The sequence below is a fragment of the Dipodomys ordii genome, unplaced genomic scaffold, assembly GCF_000151885.1.
Source record: "Dipodomys ordii isolate 6190 unplaced genomic scaffold, Dord_2.0 Scaffold48, whole genome shotgun sequence".
Classification (NCBI taxonomy): Eukaryota; Metazoa; Chordata; class Mammalia; order Rodentia; family Heteromyidae; genus Dipodomys; species Dipodomys ordii.
Window position 1 is genome coordinate 6297468 of NW_012267264.1, and position 20691 is coordinate 6318158.

The 20691-nt window shown below is 38.5% G+C and overlaps 1 protein-coding gene across 1 annotated transcript in view; it reads right to left on the reverse strand.

Annotated features, from left to right (window-relative positions):
• Nucleotides 1-20214, reverse strand: part of Cped1 (cadherin-like and PC-esterase domain containing 1) — a 241432-nt gene extending 221218 nt beyond the window's left edge. Inside the window, exon 1 of the mRNA XM_013019900.1 lies at nucleotides 19854-20214. Within this exon, the coding sequence (XP_012875354.1) occupies nucleotides 19854-20105 (252 nt within the window). The 5' untranslated portion in view covers nucleotides 20106-20214. The remainder of the gene's footprint in view (nucleotides 1-19853) is intronic.
• Nucleotides 20215-20691: the final 477 nt, after the last annotated feature.

The following is a 20691-nucleotide window of genomic DNA, read 5'->3' on the forward strand; positions in this document are numbered from 1 at the left end:
TGCCTTCCTGGTCCAGACTTTTGGCATTTAAAAAATATTACAGGATATATCTTGGTGAATTATGCTTTAATTTTTCCACTATGAGAATAAAATACAGATTCTTTTCTCCATTGGTGAAATGTACACTTATTTTAGTAAAGGAAGGAAATAAAATAAAGGAGGTTTTTTAGGATTCATGCCATACACTTTTTAATTAATATTTGTCTTATAATTGCAAGACATTTTGGACCTACTCAGTTCTGGATATGCAACAGAGCCTCTTCGGAGGATCCTTACCTAAATGAAGCATCAGTGAGCCCTGGTTTGTGTCTTAAGTTGATTCTGGTCAAATGCAAACCCATTGTAGAATAGCCAAACATATTCCTCAACTACTTACTGTTTGTTACTAAGCACTTTCTGACTGTGGCACTCCTAAACTATATATTGGGGATATTTAAACTTTCAGTGTCCAACGTTAGACAAGTCTGATAATCTGTGAAATAATAGAGAAGAAAAAACAATGAAGATTCAATGTTATATTAGCTTTAAGCTGCTGTACCAAATATGTAAAGGAAACAAGAGGAAAAGTTTATTTTGAATCATGGTTTTAGAAGATTTTGTCCAATATACTTTGCCCCCACTCCTTTTAGAACTGTGGTAAGGCAGAACCTCATGATGGAAACATGTAAGATAGCTAATCCACGTATCTCATGATGACAAAGATTCCAAGGTGGTGGGCAGTGAGGAGAAGAGTACCCAGACAGGCTGGGGACAAGATATAGCCCTGAAGGACCTATTCCCTCCAACGAAATCCCACTTCCTAAGATTCTGTCACCTCCTAGTAATTCATCAATTAAGTAATCAATTGATGAGATCAAAGCTCTCTCCCATGCTCCAATCACCTTCCCAAAGCCACACTAAATAATGCTACGTCAGTATCGTAGACTAAGTCAGACCTTTTATCCCCAGACCAAAAGAAAGACCAAAACTATCCCTAACAGAGCTGTGACAAAGCAATACCCATTCAAAGCAACACTGCCAAAAGCCATCCTCACTGATCTCTCAACCTTCACAAGACTAATTACGTATTATTCATTAAAAGTCTGCCTCTCCTATGTTCGGTTTCAAAATGGCCTAGACTTTTGTGCTCTGTCCATGTACATGCAGCTACTTCCAGGATCTAAATAAGAGGACATATATGCATGAAGGAATAAATGAATAGATGGAAAAATGTGAATTCACTATCTATAAACAGACTCATGCTCTTACTTTTTTTTGCTTACTATTGGGTGCAAAAAATACTCTAAAAAATTCTCAACAGAGGCTTTACATCTACATTTCAGTCCACAAAATCTTCATGATCTCTCATCACCAATAACTGTCTCTTCTAATTCATTTCAACTGCTTATTCCAGTAACAACTTGGACTTTGTGATTGTCCACACAGCCCTTCCTCTAAAGTTATGAAATGAAATCATCTATTGCCAGATCATACTCATTAGTTTCTATCCTATCTCATATACCACTAATCATGCTCCCCTAATCTTCAATGTCTGCTTGACTCCTTTCCTGCAGCTTAGTGTCTGTGGTCCACATTTTGGTCTAATCCTTCTGATCCATTGCAGCCATGTTCCATTCCACTTGCATCAAATTCTCAAGAGCTGGGAACCCCCAGGAAACAAGTCGAATGGGTCTCTGCCCTCAACAGAGCAAACAGTTCAACACAGAAAGTGTACATGAGCAGTGGATTATAACAATTACGCAAAGGTGGGGATATTGTGAGGTAGAGAATGCTATAAAAGCACTGATTTTGGAGACCTGAGGAAGACCCTGTTCTATATTTCTGGGATGGGGAAACAGAGAGTTGCCTTTGGCGTAACCAGTTAGAGAAAGTTCAGTTCAATTTGACCGCAGGTTCCAGACTCTGATACTCTATGCTGCTCTGTTCAGTTCTCTCATATTCTCAATATGGAGACAAACCTTCTCACTCTGCAGCAATTTCTCCATATAACCCTGCTTCTCCCTTTATAGAGGTAGCCAACAGACTAGACAGAAGCACACAGACTTACTCCTCAAATCAGACAAACGCATGTATAAGACACAGAGTACCAAAATCAAATATAGTGGCAACAGGGGATAAATCAAAGGGGGAAAAATTGAAAGAAAAAAGAAATAACATTTCCATAAGGGAAAAAAATCCAGTCCTTCTCTGAATGACAGCTAATCCCTTGTTTCACACTGTCCCTCCTCCCAGCTACCCAGTTGCCTTTCACCCCAAGTCTGTTCTTGCCTTGTCTTCTCCCTCCCTCTCTTTCTCTTTCTCTCTCCATCTTCTGACTCTCATCATGCATTTATTCATTAATTTGCCTCTATTATATTGTAACTCGTCCAATAGGGGGGATACAACAATGAAGGATCTGATCCAAGCTCCAGTCCTCCCTGAATTGCTGCTCAGCAGGAGAAGCAATGAACAATTGATTAAATCATGTAACTTCTTATGGTGATATTGATTATGATCTGTTAAAGAATGACTTAAGAAGGAGATCTTTTGGATGGCATAGTGCCATTGATTTTCTGTAATGTGAATGTTGTTTACAGAAAGAGAGAGATGGGCCGGAAAGAAGGAAGAAACAAAAAAAAGAGAGAGAAAGAAAAAGATGGAAACAGAAATTAAATCATGTGGTCCTGGAAGTCAACACCATGGGCTTTGTTGTTGTTGTTGTTTTTATTTTGAGTGACAAATATAGTCAGGCATGCAATAAGAAAAAACTGGCAATGATATTATTGTTTTGTCATTCATGAGGCTTGAACTCAGGGCCTGGGCACAGTCCCTGAGCTTTTTCAACTCAAAGCTAGTGCTCTACCACTTTGAGCCACAGCACCATTTCCTGTTTTCTGGTGATTAACTGGAGATAAGTGTCTCAAAGACTTTCCTGCCTGTGCTGGCTTCAAACTGTGATCCTCAGATCTCAGCCTCTTGAGTAGCTAGAATTATGGGCAGGGCAAGAGACACTGGCACCCAGCATGATAATTTTTTTTTTACTTATTATCATTATTATTATTATTATTTTGTAGCTAGTAGAAAAGGTAACTTTAGTGGCTAATCAAGAGTATAAAAGTTGAGTACATTTATGTTGGTCTTTACGGGTAGGCCCAACTTTGATTCCTTTTACTAAAAGTCATAGCATAGCAGGGAAAAGGGAAGTGAGCAAACCTTGTGAACCCCAGCAAATGTAGTTGTGTCCATGAGCTGCTCATCTTAGAAAGATGAGAAGCAAGCTAACCGTCACACACAGCATAGATCTTAAAGTCTAAGAGAAATTTAAAAAAGACAAAACAAAACAAAACAAGAAAACAGTAACAGAAAATCTTCCTGGAGCCCCTGCGCGGGCCTTTCCTGGTCCAGCTGTGGCTGGTGGCTTCTCCGTGTCCATTCTCATTCATCTGGCCCTCCTCTTCTACCAATAAGAAGGGATTTGTCCCCTCTCTTCTGTTTCTCCCCAGTTGCCCTTGTTCTCTCTTTTTTAGCTATGTTTAAACTCATATAAAGCATGTTTTTCAACCTCTTCTCCAGGCTTTTCCTCCCACTAGCTCAAGACTTTTTGCCTTGGAATACCACCCACGACGCACAGCTGGGGACCATCAGTTTACTATTTACTGTAACTTTCCAGACATAACAAAGACCCAGCTGAGATGATATAAACACAAGAATAGCTGGGAGATAGTCTCCCTGATAGCTTCGTTCAAGATACATATTTTTTTAAGGCTAAGGGAACCTGAAATGAAGGAGACCAGAACAGAAGAACATGCTTAGTTTTTTTGTTTTTTGTTTTTGTCTTCTTAACTTTTGAAGCTACTCTATTTTGGAACAAATGAAAACCGTTCCTTAGTGTGTCTTTCTAGTTTCTCCTCCTTCCTTCTGCCTTGCTCATGCTTGTCCCTTCCCTGCCCCTCTCTACCCCACACACTCATGTAGTGCTTAACAGGAGGAAGAAGTCACTGTCATTGCCACCAGAAGCCCCTGGTCACATTCAGAGACCTACTTACTCCAGCTGACTCTCCCCTTTGCCTTTCCTGCCTACCCCAGTGCCAGTCCTGGTTACAGAGCATCATCCATCATGAAAGAAATATGGGACTGACAATCTGCTCTTATGAAATAACCGAGCACAAGGAGAGACCTTGTTCCTTTGAATCATATAAAAATAATAGCAAATATCTGCCCACTGATGGCCTAAACAATGAGTCAATTCAGCAATTCAGCCTTAAAATAGTAAGTCTATACAAAGGGAATGAAACAGGAAAGAAAGAGCATCAGGGCCATTAGCACACTAATCTCAATACCTAAGCAGGCATGGAATGGGTCATTTTCATAGATGCCAGACACTTTCAATCTGAGTTGGAGGCGTTTCCAGAAACACCCCAAGGTTATCTGAATTTCAAGTCTCCCTCTCTATGCTATTCTCCATTCATTATTAAATGATACTCTATAAGCACTAAGGGATGTATGACACTTTCCTCATCTACAAAGAAGTACCATCACCTCTCATTTTGTGGGTCAGACTCATGCAAGAATCAAAAAAAGACTCAAACTGTTTATGTAAGAGTCTCTAAGAATATATAGTCTCTTACAAAGATAGACCTTATTAAACAAGCATCTCCTGAAGAGGTTACAAGATTAAAGAACCTCTTGATGGAAAAAAAAGGCCAATTATTTTTTTAAACCTCAAAATTATCAAACATACTTCCTGTTTATGACTTAGAATGTGTGGTCACCATTGTCTAGTCTTGGCATCTTCCCAGAGTATTTGCCTATTCAATTCCTGAGTTCCTCACTGAATATTCCTTCTCTTCCTTTCACATTCTCAACTACAGAGCTTGCTACGCAGCTTCCCATCAGCCTTCCTGCTCCTGACCCCAACTGTCCTTCCAGCACTACTGTCCTCTCTCATGTCATCTCTGCAGTGGGTTATCAAGGGAGAAGATGTGGCTGCTGTCCTGGAATCACTTTCTGGCATCAGAGCACAAATGTTCTACCCTGGGCAGAGGCCAGCTGAAGGAAACACCTGCCGGATATAAGGTAGAATTCAGGCACTGAGTTGGGGATTAAGAGATTCACTATCCCCTGTCTATCCTGCCGCCACTTTTATATTCCCTGGGAGAGAAGGATAAGTTTCTAGGCTCACTTTACCTTTTTAATGGAATCAATCCCCATATGGATTACATCTCTCACTTTGGTCTTGGCATTCAAATCTCTATACCCATCAGTCCAACTGGATTTTCCCTAGAACTCCAGGTGGTTAAAGATGGATGGTAACCATACTCTAGGCAGCTCAAGGCTATCGAGGTCAACTCTAGTTTTTGTTGACTGCCAAATTACAGGACACAGGCACACTGCAAACCCAGAGAAAAAGTCTTACTCAGGAATGTTAAGAATAATGGGGGAAAGTGTATTAAATATTCCAATCACTACGCTCCATATAAGAGGAATTAGCCAAGTTTGCTGGAGCACCTAGGTATATCTTGCTACTCATTCTGTGTTCTTGGTTATTCTAAAGACACGCATGGCTGTTCACAATACAGCCTCCTTATCTAGTCTTTTTAGTTTGTTAGCCACTACAATTATACAACTTTAGCTCTCCTTGGAGATGACCTTTGGTAATGTTTTTCCCAGCTGGACTGAGTTCTATGACCCCTTCTTCCTCTTCCCCTCTGAAAGTCCCACCCAGCCTTGCTTGCTCCTGCTTCCATTGCCAGAAGCTGCTCTACCACATTGACAAAAATTCCTCAAAAGATTAGTTCTAGAGCTCCCCATTCATTCTCAAATGCTTAAGTATTATGGCCAACTTCATGTTCCTAAATCAAAACTTGGCAGGCAATGTCAATATGCAGTAATACCAGAATATAAACACTTGTTATCTAACACTGATATCAGATTTTTAAATTCCTAAACTCTTAATCCTTTCATTAAAGGAGAGATTGTATTGCACCATAGCTTTTGGCTTTCTTCTGTGACTGGCCAGAGGAAGAGGCGGGGGGGGGGGGGGGGGGGATGGACGGGGGGGGTAGGAGAAGGGGAGGGGGGAGATAGAGTTAATTCTTAAAGAGTATAACAAAAACCACTTAATCTAGTCTTCTCAATAAAGCATTAGATGAGTCCATCACTTAAATGGCAGAAAACTTACATGGGGAGGTTAAGTTATGAAAAGCACAAAAAAATTCAGTGTTGATGACCACCACTGGGAATTCTATGTTGTGTTCACTACATGAACTTGTACTAGATCCCATTCATCCATTCATTTGACATGGTATGTGTTAGAAATCGTGTGAGCTTCATCTGTGCCCTAAGTTGCTTGTCAGTAATTCACATGAATTTTTGTTTTAATTTCTTTTCAGAGTGTAGTTGTCTTATTACAAATGCTTTTAGACTTTACTAAGAATTGTCCTTAAGATCATATTCACAGGATCATGTATACATCTTTGGGACTTGTAACATACTCCCATTTTTATTGCAGAAAAGAAGTCTTCTTATGAAATGCTATTAGTTTGTGCTATAATAGGAGATCATTCTAGTTGCACCAGTTTATGCATGCAAAAGAACACATTTCACATGTGCACTTTATATCTCTCCAACAAATAAAATTTCTTTAAAGCAGCCGGGCGCTGGTGGCTCATGCCTGTAATCCTAGCTACTCAGGAGGCTGAGATCTGAGGATCGCGGTTCAAAGCCAGCCAGGGCAGGAGAGACCGTGAGACTCCTATCTCCAATAAACCACCAGAAAACCGGAAGTGGTGCTGTAGCTCAAGTGGTAGAGAGCTCGCCTTGAGCTGAAGAGCTGAGGGAGAGCGCCCAGGCCCAGAGTTCAAACCCCAGGACGGACAAAAAAAAAAAAATTTCATTAAAGCAAAGAAAGTATTCTTTTAACATCCTTTGCAAGAAGCATAGAAAACATACCTCCTTTGCCATTATTTTTATTCACTCCTCCACAAACAAAAGTATTTTTGTTCCAAATTTATCTGCTTTAAATAGCCAATGTAGTTCAAAACAAAATCTTGGAAAAATAGGTTTACCCTGTACAGTGAGGAGTTACAGGTGTGTTTAAAAAATAGTTCTTGAAGTTCTAATAAGTGAAAGAATGAAGGGAAACTCATTGGAAATCACTTCTGTCTCCAGTAGGAAACACACTGCTCCAGATGAAAGTAAACTTTCTCACTGATGCTTTGTGAAGGTCAATAAGTTTCTTTACAGCTGCAGAAAAGTTAATTTCCTGTTCCATTTTTTTCTGGCACTTTGGCTAAATTAATTCTAGATCTCTACTAGGGAAAAAGCAGATTTAAGGCTGAAACTATTGGAATGTTATTATACTTCCTATTGCTTGTTAAAGAAACAGTGAAACATCAGAAGGAAACTCAATTACGACAGCACAATTTTAGACTTCTACTGGTATTTTGAAATATAACTTTATAACCTGACATCTGTATGGCACACTACACCATCACTTCTTAATGAAAAAAAGAGAATATTTCTAGTAACTACATTTATGGTGCACATTATACATTCCTTTCTCTAGAGAGGCCAATTGCATGAGAATATTTTCATGATTTTTTTTCCTTTGGGATATAATCATTTAATTCCCCTGCCTTTATTATCCCGATGTGTTTCAAAGCACTCTCAGCTAGAGTGTATAATTTGATCTCATTGCAACAGACATTTCCATCTCCAAGACACAGGAAACTCCAGTACACAGCTCATCTCCAGTATGGAGCTCAGTCTCCCAATTAGAGTCCCTAATAGCATTCTTTCACCTTCAGGGATTAAAGGGGTTAAAGCAGGATCTGTTTCAGATGCAGATTGTTTGGGGAGATTTTTCAAGGTATCCATGCCACTTTACTCCAAACCACACATCTGTTCCTGTGTCAAAACAAATATGACACATCTGAAATCTCCAGAAATACTACTGTTTAAGTAACTCTTATTTTCTTCTAGAGACCATTCACTATCATCTGTTTTCCAATCCCTGACTCTCCCTTCCTGTATTGGCTACTTCATCCCAGTTGGTTTTTGTTGTTGTTGTTGTTGTTGTTTCTCTCTCAGACATATTCACAAGATTCTTACAGCATCAGACATTAGCTTCAGTCTGTCGATACCAGCAGTGACCTGGGTTACATGAGATTATCCAGGAAAACAGCTAAAATAGACTATATAGTGAATAACTTACATCCATGTCAAGCCCCATGGTATTATAAATCAAGAAAGGCATGCTCCCTTCCACCTATCAAACATGCTTTCTTAAGCGGAATAGAAACGAAGTAGCCTGCACAACCTAGATCAGTGGAATGTTTTTACACTTACTTATCTGTGTCTATAGCTGTCACATTGGAAAGGTGATGGAATTGTTACTGCAGGACAAGGAGCTTTACGCTTGTTCTTGTGCAAAATTTAGGGAAGAAAGGACATAAGTACAGAATAAAAATACTGGGTGTTTGTATCTACATTTAAAAATATACAAAGTACTTTTCAGGGAGGTCAAAAATTACATCCAGCTTCTTCTTTTTTTTATCTTGGCTACTTTTGATTTACATTGTTTTGAGATTTTTTTATTTAATTTTATTTTATTTGTGAACATACTGTACAGAGGAGTTACAAATACATGGGCAGGATAATGCGTACATTTCTTACCAAGCATTGCAGCCTCCTCCTTTGTTTACATCCAGCTTCTTAAGAGCAGAGAAGAGTCAAGTGTTATCTAGATGCCAACCAACTCTAGCCCATCAGCATGCTTGAAGTTTTCAAATTAAATGAGTTGATTCAGTTATTACAAGTAACATTTATAAAGCTTCATTTTTCTGATAAGAAGACTTGGAAACTGTACCTTTATTTGATGATGCTGTTGGTCGTGGGACCTGAATTCTGGGCCTGAGCGCTATCTCTCAGCTCTTTAGCAAGTGCTCTACCACTTCAGCCTTAGAGCCACTTCCAGCTTTTTCTGCTTTTGTGGTGCTGAAGAATCAAACCCAGGGCCTCATGCATGCAAGGCAAGCACTCTACCACTGAGCCACCTTCCCAGTTCCAAATTGTACCATTTTTAAGGAAGTAGAAAGACTTACAAAAAAAATATGTTCAGTGAAGTAAATCAGACCCATAGAGACAAAAGATCCATCTTTTCCCTTATACGTAAAAGCTAGATTTAGCTTACAAACTCATAAGGAAACACACAAAATGTTATGCAAGCATATGCAAACGTATTAACGGAAATAAGGAAGATTCCAGGGAGATTTCAAATAGTAATAGTCCTTGTTAAGGACTAAGTAAAAAAGCAAAGTAAAACTCCAGAAAGGAGTACTCTAAAGGGGTAAGGGAGGGTCAAGAGGAGAAGGGTATACAAATGAAGATGGGAAGAGGGAGAGATGCAATCAGAAATCCAATGTATGTCCTAAAAGTCTAAGAAGAGTGAAGGAAGGGGTGGGGAGGGGAGGAGAAGTGAGAATGTTAAAAAGGGTGACATTGATCAAGATATACCATTTGCGTAAACTGCTTTTTTAAATGACAACTCCTTTATACAAGCACTTAAAGATAATGTTTTAAAAAAGAAATTTTAAATTTTAAAACAAAACGGGATTACAAGAAATAGTTAAAGTTTGCCTGTGGTCCTCTAGACAGCTAATGACACAGGGAATTTGAAACCAGGAATACGTACATGCTTAACAGGCTTGATTTTCCAGAGGTAGTTGGGTAAATCCACATGCAAAGCAGAACACTGAGTAAACTGGTGATTTCTAGTAAGAGTGTCTAGCTAAGGGCAAGAGATAGCAGAGATAGTAATAGTTTGGAGAACGTGACGAGGCCCAGTCCGCACTTCCAAACCCATTTTCTCTTACTTGTAATTATTGCAGTTCATCTATTATTTCAGACATAAGCAGCTCAAGCCTGCACTGATAAATGTTATTAAAAGTGAAATGATTTTTCTTTAAAATATAAGGGCTAAGACTGTGGCCTAGTGCTAGAGTGCTTGCCTGACATGTGTGAAGCATGTGTGAGGCCCTGAGTTTGATCTCCACCACAGAAAGAAAGAAGGATGAAGGAAGAGAGAAAGAAAAGGAAAGGAGGAAGGGAGGAAGGAAGGAAGGGAGGAAGGAAGGGAGGAAGGGAGGAAGGAGGGAGGGAGGGAGGGAGGAAAGGAGGGAAGGAGGGAAGGAAGGGAGAGAGGGAAGGAAGGAAGGAGAGAAGGAAGGAGAGAAAGAGAGAGGAGAAGAAAAGCACATGATGTTTAAATGTTGCTGCGTGTCATGGCACACACCTAAGGCAGGGGATCTTGTATCTGAGGCCAGCCTGGGCCGCATAGTAAAATCCTGTCACATAAACACAGAAAGGTTCTTAGAGATACAGAAATCATTCAATAAACCATTCATCATTATATTCCCTTTTTAAGCTCCAGAATGATAAGTCAAAATGCTGTTTTACTTTTGAACAAGTCTCCCAAAAGTACAGCTGTTGTCAAAGTATCATGTACCTTGTACATTTCTAACTTTGGTGAGTGTTTGTCGGGAAACTTCTAAATTCTTCAGCATGAGCTCATCCTTTTAGTAAGAACAGCTCCACCAAAAAAATATCCAAAGAAAGCCAATAGGAAATATGAAAACAGCACATTCTTTTCACCTCACAAGGCCACAGATTCAGAGTTAATAATGGAAAGCTTTTTTTTTTTTTTGGAATATCAATGTGTCTAGTGGCTTTCATTTTGGAAGGGTTGTTCCACACGACTTTCCAATTCTATCAGGATTGCTTGGTGAGAGAAAGAAGCAGAAGCTTTTGTTATTCCTGTGAAAGAACAAGGAACAATGGCACCTAGGAAATGATTAACTCCTTGATATGTAGAAAATTCAATATACCTCATTCAATTATGAGCTTCATCAAGCCCTCATTAAAATTTGTCTAAGATAAGCAAGTATGAATTTGTTTAAAATTCTCTCTGAACAAGCAAACTTTCACCATATGCATATTTCATTATAAAAAAATTTAGCACAGCTCTAATCAGCTCTCTCAGAGAAATCCACAGGCATTAAATGTTCATCAAGGAACCCAACTTACCCAAGAGTCCCACACTACTTACTGTGCTGAAAATACCTCCTGAGAGCTTCCTGAACACTCATGCCTGAATGTAAAGACCATCAGTGTGATTTTTTAAATCCATGCCTTCAAATCCAGTTAAGATATTTTTAATATATAAAAAGGAAAACTCAAAATCTAAAACAATCTTTTCAAATAATGGAAATTCCTTAATAGAGAAACTAGATGATGGTGACTAAGAGAGCAAGAAAGATGGGAAGTAAATGGAAAGGTACGCTGGTTGGGAAAATATGTTATTTAAAAAATATACCCAGCAGATACTTGAGGATGTTTGTAGATTAAGCATCCCAATTAGACAAAGGAACTCAAGGCAACAGAAGAGATGGGTGATAGCTAATGAAACAATTCAGGCAGCAGAGTGACTTTCATTAAACCAAAATCCAAGAAATAGTACAGGAAGAGGTAACTTAGATTTCAGCCAACAGAACAAAAGGAGTTCCTCCCATTTCCTGGCCTCTGCTCTCTAGTTGGTCTGTTCTGACCTTCAGATTCATCATTCATTCATTAATTCACGCCTTAGCAAGATATGATGTAACACACACTGAATATTAGATACTTTTGTAGCACTGGACATAAAGCAGCAAACAAGTTAAATAGTCTTTGCTCTGAAAGATCTTATATTACATGGAAAAGACAATAAACAAACCAATAGATAACTGGGTATATTCATTCAGGGTCCAATACCTTAACCTCCTTCCTCCACTCCCTACCCAAGTCTCCTCTACACATCTTCAGCTCTAACAGATTTCAGATTAAAAAAAAAAAAGGCATCATGTAAGACTTTGACTACAAATAAGCAAGCCTCATTTGATTTGTCTTGATTCTACATGTTTGCTTGGTCGTAAAAAAGTAAGAGACTTTCATCACAGTTACTCTTTTCCCAAGGACTTAGGTTCATTGCAATAACTATTTATTGCTGGCCTGCTTTGTGAAGGGCAAATGATAGGCTCTTTAGGGGCTGCAGAGATAAGTAAGTCTTCTAAGAAATTAAATAATAATTTTCCCAATAGTTAACTGAGTCCTCCACTTCTGCCAGACATTTTAAGTGCTTTATATGATTTATCTCATTTAAGCTTCCTGCTAGCCTTGGGAAGCAGGTAATAATATATTCATTTTCAAGTAAGGAAACTAAATCCTAGAGCAGTCAAGAAATGTGCCCAAAGTAGCAAGTTAACAAATGGTCTTAATTTGAGACTCAAACTTTCATGCTTCACGATTCTGCCTCCTCAGTGTTATTAGTTTCTTAAGGCTCCTGTTACAAAGTACCACAAAATTGGTAGATTAAAACCAAAGATATTTATTGTGTCACAGTGCTGGACACAAGAAGCCTGAAATCTAATGCATTGGAAAAACCATGATGTCTCTGAAACCTGTGATATAATCTTCTTTGCCTCTTCCTAATTCCTTATGCTTTGCTGGAAATCCTTGGTACTATTTGGTGTGCAGCTCCACAGCTCCTACTCTACCATTTCAGCACCTCCTTCCTTTGTGTCTGTCTTTTTATTGATGTCTTATAGGAACACTAATCATCATATTGGACCAGAGGCCCAACCTACTCCACTGTGGCCTCATCTTCACTAATTGAATTGGTAGCAACTCTACTTCTAAATGAAGTCATAGTCTTAGGTAGTGGGGAATTAGGTCTTCAACATACCATTTTTGGGTGCAGGGGAGGCAAAGACAATTCAACCCATAACATAATGAATGGAAATAGAAATAAAACACATCTTAAGTCTTAAAAACAAGATACCAAGTTGTTAATGTGGCCTTCTTTTCCTCCCTTATCACTGCAAGGTGTTGAGCATAAAAATCCTTAAAGAATAATAAAGAAAAGTGTTTTGTTAGGGATGTTTGAGAGCATCTCTACATGTGGAGGTATGAGCTCTGATGAAGGTGAAATTGCCTAGGTGGAAGACTTTAATAATCATCAAGAAGATTTCTAGAGAAGTTCACTGAATTTGATTTCTTCAAGGGACAAGGCAGAAGGGAGACATTGGAGCCTGGAGAATGGGTGTTGGGCTAGCTTATAGCTCTATCACACAGAGGCAAAGTTGGAGGCAAGACTAGAAACTTTTGCAAGATTATGCTGGGGTGAGAAATGGAAAGTGGATTCTACTCAAGTGATCAACATGAAAACTAGTAAAAAAAACTTTTTACCAGTGTTTTTAGGACAGCTGTGAATAGATAATGTGGAGTGTACAGATGGAGGATTAATTCATCTAGATTATTGGTGATGAGTACACAGCATTGAAATGATAAAGGTAGTCCATAAGGTTTTAGAATCCAACTACAATCTGATCTCTTTGGGTTCAGAACAATTCCACTTTATACCAGCCACAAAGGCATTTGCTGCATGTGACATTTAGTAAACATGTTGAATACAATAAAGGCTAAATGTGCCTCATGGTCTCAGAGAGAAATCACAAGTTAGAGCTAAAAAAAGAACACCATATTTAAGGTCAATGCATTAGTTAGGAAGAGGAAATCAAAGAATGGATCACAAACCAAGGAAATGAGATAGAATGGAGACACACAATGTAAATATGTTAATAATACTGGATAATAGACAATGTAAATATAGTAATATTACTCAAAGGTATACTTAGAGGATTAAGAAAATAAATTTTATAACATGAATGAGTTTTATCCCTATTAAATCTCTGAAATATTTTTTAAGAAAAAAAGAATATTGTGACCTTTTTACGTGGGCCAATGGCAGGCTCAATGGATTTGATGAGGAAAGGATAGGGAAGAAGCAAGAAATATTGAGGATAACGTTATACTTTAAAAAAAACATGCAACCTGGAGAGCAGAATAGTCCCCTTTATGGAAATAGGAAAGTCCAGAGATGTGATTTTGACATAGAATGGTTTTTTTAGGGAATTTATTTAATTGTTTTATAGTTTTTCTAATTCTAGAAGAGATAACAGGAAATTGGAGATTGAGGTGATGAGTGATTTATCCTCAATGAATGAGACATCATGCACTCAGCATGAGAAGGATGGGGCAAGACATGTAGAGGTCCAACTATATTTACATTTCTTGTCAGAGGGAAAGAATGAACTGTGAACCGAGAAAGTGAGTTATCCAGAGAGGGCACAAGATGATTTTGTTACAGAATTCAAAACTGAACTTCTAAGAATTGATGCCCTATAGTGTAAGATCATGCCTAGTCATCAGGGATTACCATGGGAGATGTTTCGCTAGTGAACACCAAATGCAAAGATAGCAATGGATAGGTAGCAATGAATCACAGGTACAGCATTGCGTAGTAATAAAGCAGCAAGTACATTCAGCAGGTTGCCAGTTACCCAGAAAGCTTATTGTTGCATTAATAGTTGCAGGTATGGTTACTGGTAGAGGGAATGACCCAACTGAGAGGTTCAACGTTGGAAATATTATCAGTAATAGAATAACTGTGAAGCTACTTCTGGTGAAGGCTACAGAAGGAGTATTAAAGAGCACATGAAAAAGAGATTTGGTTAAAACACACATACACATACACACCCACACCCACCCCCCCACCCCCCCCACACACACACAAATCCAGAGACATGAAATGGCCTCCTGATTGGTCTTCAGACCTTGAGTTCCACACAGCTCTAGTCCATCTTGCAGTAGAGAATGTTTTCTAGAATGTTCTCTCTAAAGCATCAATCTATTCATGCCAACTTTTGCTTTAAATTCCCCAGAGATTCTCTGTTGCTTTCAGAATCCAGACTTGTTATCAAGTGCATATTTACAACAGCTAGACCTTGCTGGCCTTTCCGCATTATGTAAAAGCCTTCTTGCTTCCTTCAATCACACACACACACACTCACACACACCACTACCACCACACCATAACAAATACTTTGTGCTATGTGCCAGGCTACGTGATTTTTCCTTGCATATGTCGGTTTTTCAGTCTGTAGTGCTTTTTTCTTTCTTTCATCTTCTCTAGCTTTTTTGCTGCCCCTTCTCTAGCTCCTTTCAAAAAGTAGTCTTTTCTTGTTTTTAGTGCTGGGTATTGAACTTAGGGCCCTATATTTGCTAGGCGAGCACTCAACTACTTGAACCATGTGACTAGTCATTTGTTTTTAGTCTGTTTTTAAGTTCATCTTGTCTTTTTCCTTCTCTCAGGACAACCTTGGGTTATGATTTTCCTACCTCTGCTTTCCTCCTAGTGGCTGGGATTGTAACTGTGTTTCATTACACCCAGTTTGTTTTTAGAAAGAGTCTCACTAAATTTTGTCTTGGCTGGCCTAGAGCTGTAATCTCATCTCTGCCTCACAAGTAGCTGAGATTGCAGGCATGCACCATCATAGTTGGCCCCCAAAGTAGTCTTATAATGATCAGTTTCCTAGTGCTATGTTTCTTTTTATTTGTCTCATGGTAGTTTTTATTTCTGTATACTCAGTATCTCCTAAAGAGCCAGATACCTACACATTTCCCAATAAATATTTATTAAGTAAATGAAAACAATGAAAGAATAACTGAGATGGATCAAGAGGAAAAAGGATGAGAAAGAAGTAAGGTTTTTTCTTTCTCCTTTTAGCCGAACTGGAGGGTTTTCAGTGAGATAATTACAGTTTTATTTATTTAAAGAAAGCACTCTTGAGCAATTTCTCAAGAGGAAGAGCACATTTTGACATTTTTAGTGCACTTATAAAAAATAAACTTATTATCACTCCTGTATCAGTGGTTACTGGATCACTTGGCTTCGCTCATTTACTCCTTCACTCACAACCTCCTCACCCACGCATGACAATTTTCACAACATTCTTGCAGTTCCAAAGCTACAGACTGCTTTTACCACCTCTGCCATCAATGGCCTGACTCTTATGACAGTATTAGTTGACTGAGATGGTCCACTTCTGCTTTTCACTGGAAAATGACATCCATGGACTTGGACTCTCCAGTGGCCACCTGTGGTCCAGGCTACTACCTATAACTACCATGGACTCCAAGCAATGAAAGATAGAAGCAGAGGAAGCCAGGAGATGCATTGCTAGTCTCTGCTTCCCCTTACCCCTGAGGCTTATTCTGAGATGCAATAACTATGGACAGCTTCCGTAGCTGTGACTCCCAATAATAAGCCATTCCTGTTTGCAGTCCCTTCTACGCCTTTATCATCCCTCTCATCCCCTGACAGCCCTGGGGTTGCATTTTCCACTAAAGTAGACAATGTGTGAGTTTGACAGAGGTTTCTGTTCCAAGAACACTTGACAAAATGAGTTAAGGTTGAAGACGTTTTCGAATGTTAAATGCATCATTTACAAGAAGAAGTACAAACAAAATTAATCAGAACATTTATAATAACACTGACTTATTTACATCAGGCTAGGGCTGGATTCTGGGAGGCAAAGAGTCAAGATTTTATAGAACAGTTAGTGAATAGAATGGAGACTCAGAAAGACATGGAAAATAAACAGTCAAGCAAGAGTCAAAGAAATAGTGTTTCTCATTGTGAAGCCTCAACAGGAGATAATCAGAAACACATGGCTCTCAGAAGTACAGATGTGTTCCTCAAATAGCAAAGTTCCATTAGAGGAGCATGTACTGAAGAGATTTTCTCCCGTTGTGTCTGTTTGTAATTTAATGTGTTCTCTGTGTTATGCCATGTTAAGGTGTGAGATTCCAGGAGAGTAGGAGAATGGAGTGGTAACTGCCTTCCGTGAAGACAACAAAACTATGTTTATATGTAAGTTGGAATCATTCTAAAACTGGGCAGATTATCAGACAATATTCAAATATCCAATATTGAAGGACCATATAGAAGAAATGGCAGTTATACCAATGCTTAATAAGGCACTTTGGAACACTCAAATGGAAAATGAATTAAAACTTGGCCATAAAGAGGGAGAGAACTTCCTTCGTATTGAACATTGGCAGATAGTATACCATGACCTCAGTTTATACTGAAAACAGATTTAGAGATTGACTCAGATCCCAATGGTAAAGCTGTGGAGGGCAATGTTACTCAGGTTCAGATATATGCTCCTTTTAGCACACTCTTACTAGGCTGATAGAGTGCAAAAGGATATTGCTTGGATGCAACTGCAACCAAAACAGACTGGAAACTACCTACTGCTTACTCATCAATGAATAAAAACTGATTCAAGATATATTCTGGCACACTCTGATTTCTGAACATTTAGTTCTGCACACTTCACTGAATTCACTGAAATACACATACATATACTATGTACACACACACTCATTGTAAGCCCACATGTCTTTAATTAAAATTTATTTTTCATTTTAAGTTTATCCACATGCAATTTGCACACCTAAAATGACAATCGGTTACACCTTTAAACATATTGGTTATTAAACATTTTGAATGGCTTTTAGTTTTTAATTCTGAATATTGGACCAACATAACTAATTTTCCTGGAGCTCTTCATATGCATATTCTTAGAACTGTTGCATAAAATTTCTTAGGGTTATATTTATTTTATATATTCAAATACATTTTGAATCTATTGTTCTAAATTCAACTAAGCGACTGCTTTATCAACATTAATATTTTGGCTTGCTAATATAAGTTATAACAAATTTCAAAACATGTAGATTGAAGCAATGCTACTTCTAAAAATACGAAAGGGTAGTTATAAATCTTAAGGAACATTTTATACTGTGTCTTTCATTTATTTCTTAATGAATTGTATAAATATGCATTTTTATAAGATAGTTATCCAAATGTAGTAATATCTGTATATGTTTCTCTATTTTAGATATATGAAAGTACATTTAATGATTCCAATGGGTTATTATTTGATTTTTTGAAAGGATATCTATTGCAAGCAGAATTTATTTGCGTTAGTAACTCAAATAAAATTAGCTCTAAACCAGTGGTTGGCACAAGGTCTAAAATGTAGGTACCCAATGAATGATTGCAAATATTGTTTCCATAACCTCTGGGTTTCTAAAGTATAATTTTGCATCTGCAATCTTGCTTATGTTTAAATATTTAAGACTGTGAATCATTTGAAAACCAAGTCATCACGTGTTTGGTGTTTTTGTTGAAGAAAATTCTAGAGTGAATGTTTTATACCAACAGCCAATCTGTTTCAGATGGCTGTGAGTAGCAGGCAATCCAAAGTAGAAATGGAATTTTCTATGACAGTCTACAGTAATGGTTAACATATGCCTATATGGCAAACAAAGCAGGAATCACAGAAAGTCCCGCAGGGGAATAAGAAAGCCTGTAAGCTAAGGAATAAAGCCTTTCATCAAAAATTCTTAGAAAATGTTTTAAGGGCTTAAATATAAGCTATCTTGACCAAAAGAAATTACACTTCCAAGAAGTAGAAACTAACAGAACTTTCAAAGTCAATTCAAATGATCATCAATTGGATATGTCCAAGAAAAAGAGAATTAATGCTAATACAAATGAATCAAAAATCCATATTCTTTAATTCTTTACACCACAGAAAAACTGATTTACATGATCAAGCCAAGTTTCCTGTCAAGGAGTCTCTACTTATGTTATCTGCTATTCTTTCCAAATTTCTTGGCTTATGGTACTCTTGACTTTATTGCTAAGAAAAAGAAGACACTTAAAAGTCTTCAATTTTCTTACTTTCATCTAATGTTATTTTCATAGCTATTTTCTGTTCTGATGTTCTTGTAGTTATGGTTTTGTCAATTATTACAAGAGCTTTGAGTTTTATTTCGAGCATTCTGGTCCTAGGGATGCTTATTTCTTTTCCTCTGGGGAATCCTCCTGTCACCATGTCTGCTGACATATCTTTCAGAGTCAATCATCCTGTCAGTTGATGACGATTATTCCTCTCACATATTTATGTGTCATAGTGTTACGAATCTGACGTGAAATGAATAATGATGGTTGCTCATGATGGTACAGGTGGTGGTGCTGGTATCTAAGAGGAAATTGTGACCCAAACAATGACTAGGATCAGAAGATCAACGTAAGTTTACCACAGATATTGGATATAACCTAGAGATTTCTAAATTCTCTTGCTATGATAACTTCTGGTGGTAATATAGAATCTAATGTCTCTGCTATTATAATTTTGTGTGCCTGAGTTTTCTTCCCCCTTGTTTTTCTTTTTGTTTCAAAAGTCATCATTTTACTGATTTCCATGAACAGAATGGCCTATTAAAGGGGATACTCTGTTTTCTTTGTTTCTGTTTCATCCTATAATTGGCATGATTAGTAATATTTACCTGCATAGTTCCCTAACTCTACAGATAATGAAACAGGGCATCAATTCATTTTAAGGAAGCCTGTGACACTAGTCTTTTAAATGCTTCAGAAATAAATATACCACTGTAGAAATGCATGCAAGATTAAGATACTGATGTATCTTAACAAAACTTAAGTTTAAAGTGTCTGAGTCTAGAATGGTCCAGGCATTCAAATCGACGACCTTAAGGAAAGACACACTCAATATTCATCAAAGTTTAAAGTTTTAATCTACTTCTCTTGTCTGTACACCCTCCATTCATCTTTTAGATTCCTCATATCCTAGAAAGGAGTCCAATACACATGGAGACACGCTGAAATCGCTCTATTTCATTCCACTACAATGAAAAAAAAAAAGCTGATAAAAATAAAAGCCAGAACTTTCTGGAAGTAAATTTAACAAATAGAAGCTTATGTAACTGTGCTGGCCTGTCATCAGGCCACTCTCTGGGCTGTTTATTCTCCTGGATCCCTGTCCAACCTCTTGGAAGTTAATTTTAGTTCTACGGAGAGGGCAGAATGCAATCTTTGTATAACCTGGCGCTCTGAGACTTACCTCCTTGATTTCCTGTGCATTACCGGAGAGAAGGAAGCAGGGTTCGTCCTTTGGGTATCCTTGCTTGCATGGATATCCTGGGTGCCTGTCGGTGGGAGTGTGGGGGGCAGCCCCAGGAGCAGGGGCTGTGATCTTCCTCGCCCCACGGAGTGTCAGGGTCTGATAGAAGAGACAGAGTGCCACCACCAAGCCCACCAAGAAGGGCCGAGGGCAAAATCGCCGACGACAAAGGAACCCTGGGCGACAGACCATGACCAGTTCAGCTTCACTTGGCCACTTTCCACGTTGTCGTCATAGCAGCTATTTGTCGTCAGCATGAAGTACCACAAGTCTGTCTTCTTTATCCACAACTCCAATCACGTCTGCTCCATCTTTGCTTAAGAACTTCCCGAAAGGGTCGTGCCCAGGGGTCATAGGTCCCCTAAGTCAGATGTGGTTAATGAGAGCCCTTCCATGGAGGACTGCTTTAAAAAAAAAAAAGAAGTTGTAACTAATAATGGGAGGGCGTCTCAGGCTGCCAAACTGTTGCTTCCTGCAATGCCTTATTTCCATTAAACTCACAGTTAGGGAGTCCAGTTCTATCTCAGCATTACAGGAACAAGGGAGAACAACCCCCCCCAAAAAAAAAACAAATCTGGAGTCAGAACACAGCGCCCAAGAACGCAGAAGGTTAAACCCCAAAAGCCTGTGGCACAGCTGGGCGCGCGCCAGGTTACCCTAGGAGTTTTTCATTTTCCTGCCTGCTCCCAGCCTTTTATGTTTCTCCCCTGCTTCCCTCCATTCGATCTTTAAATGGCCACTTCCCCATAAGCTCTTTTTTTTTTTTTAAACATAAAAT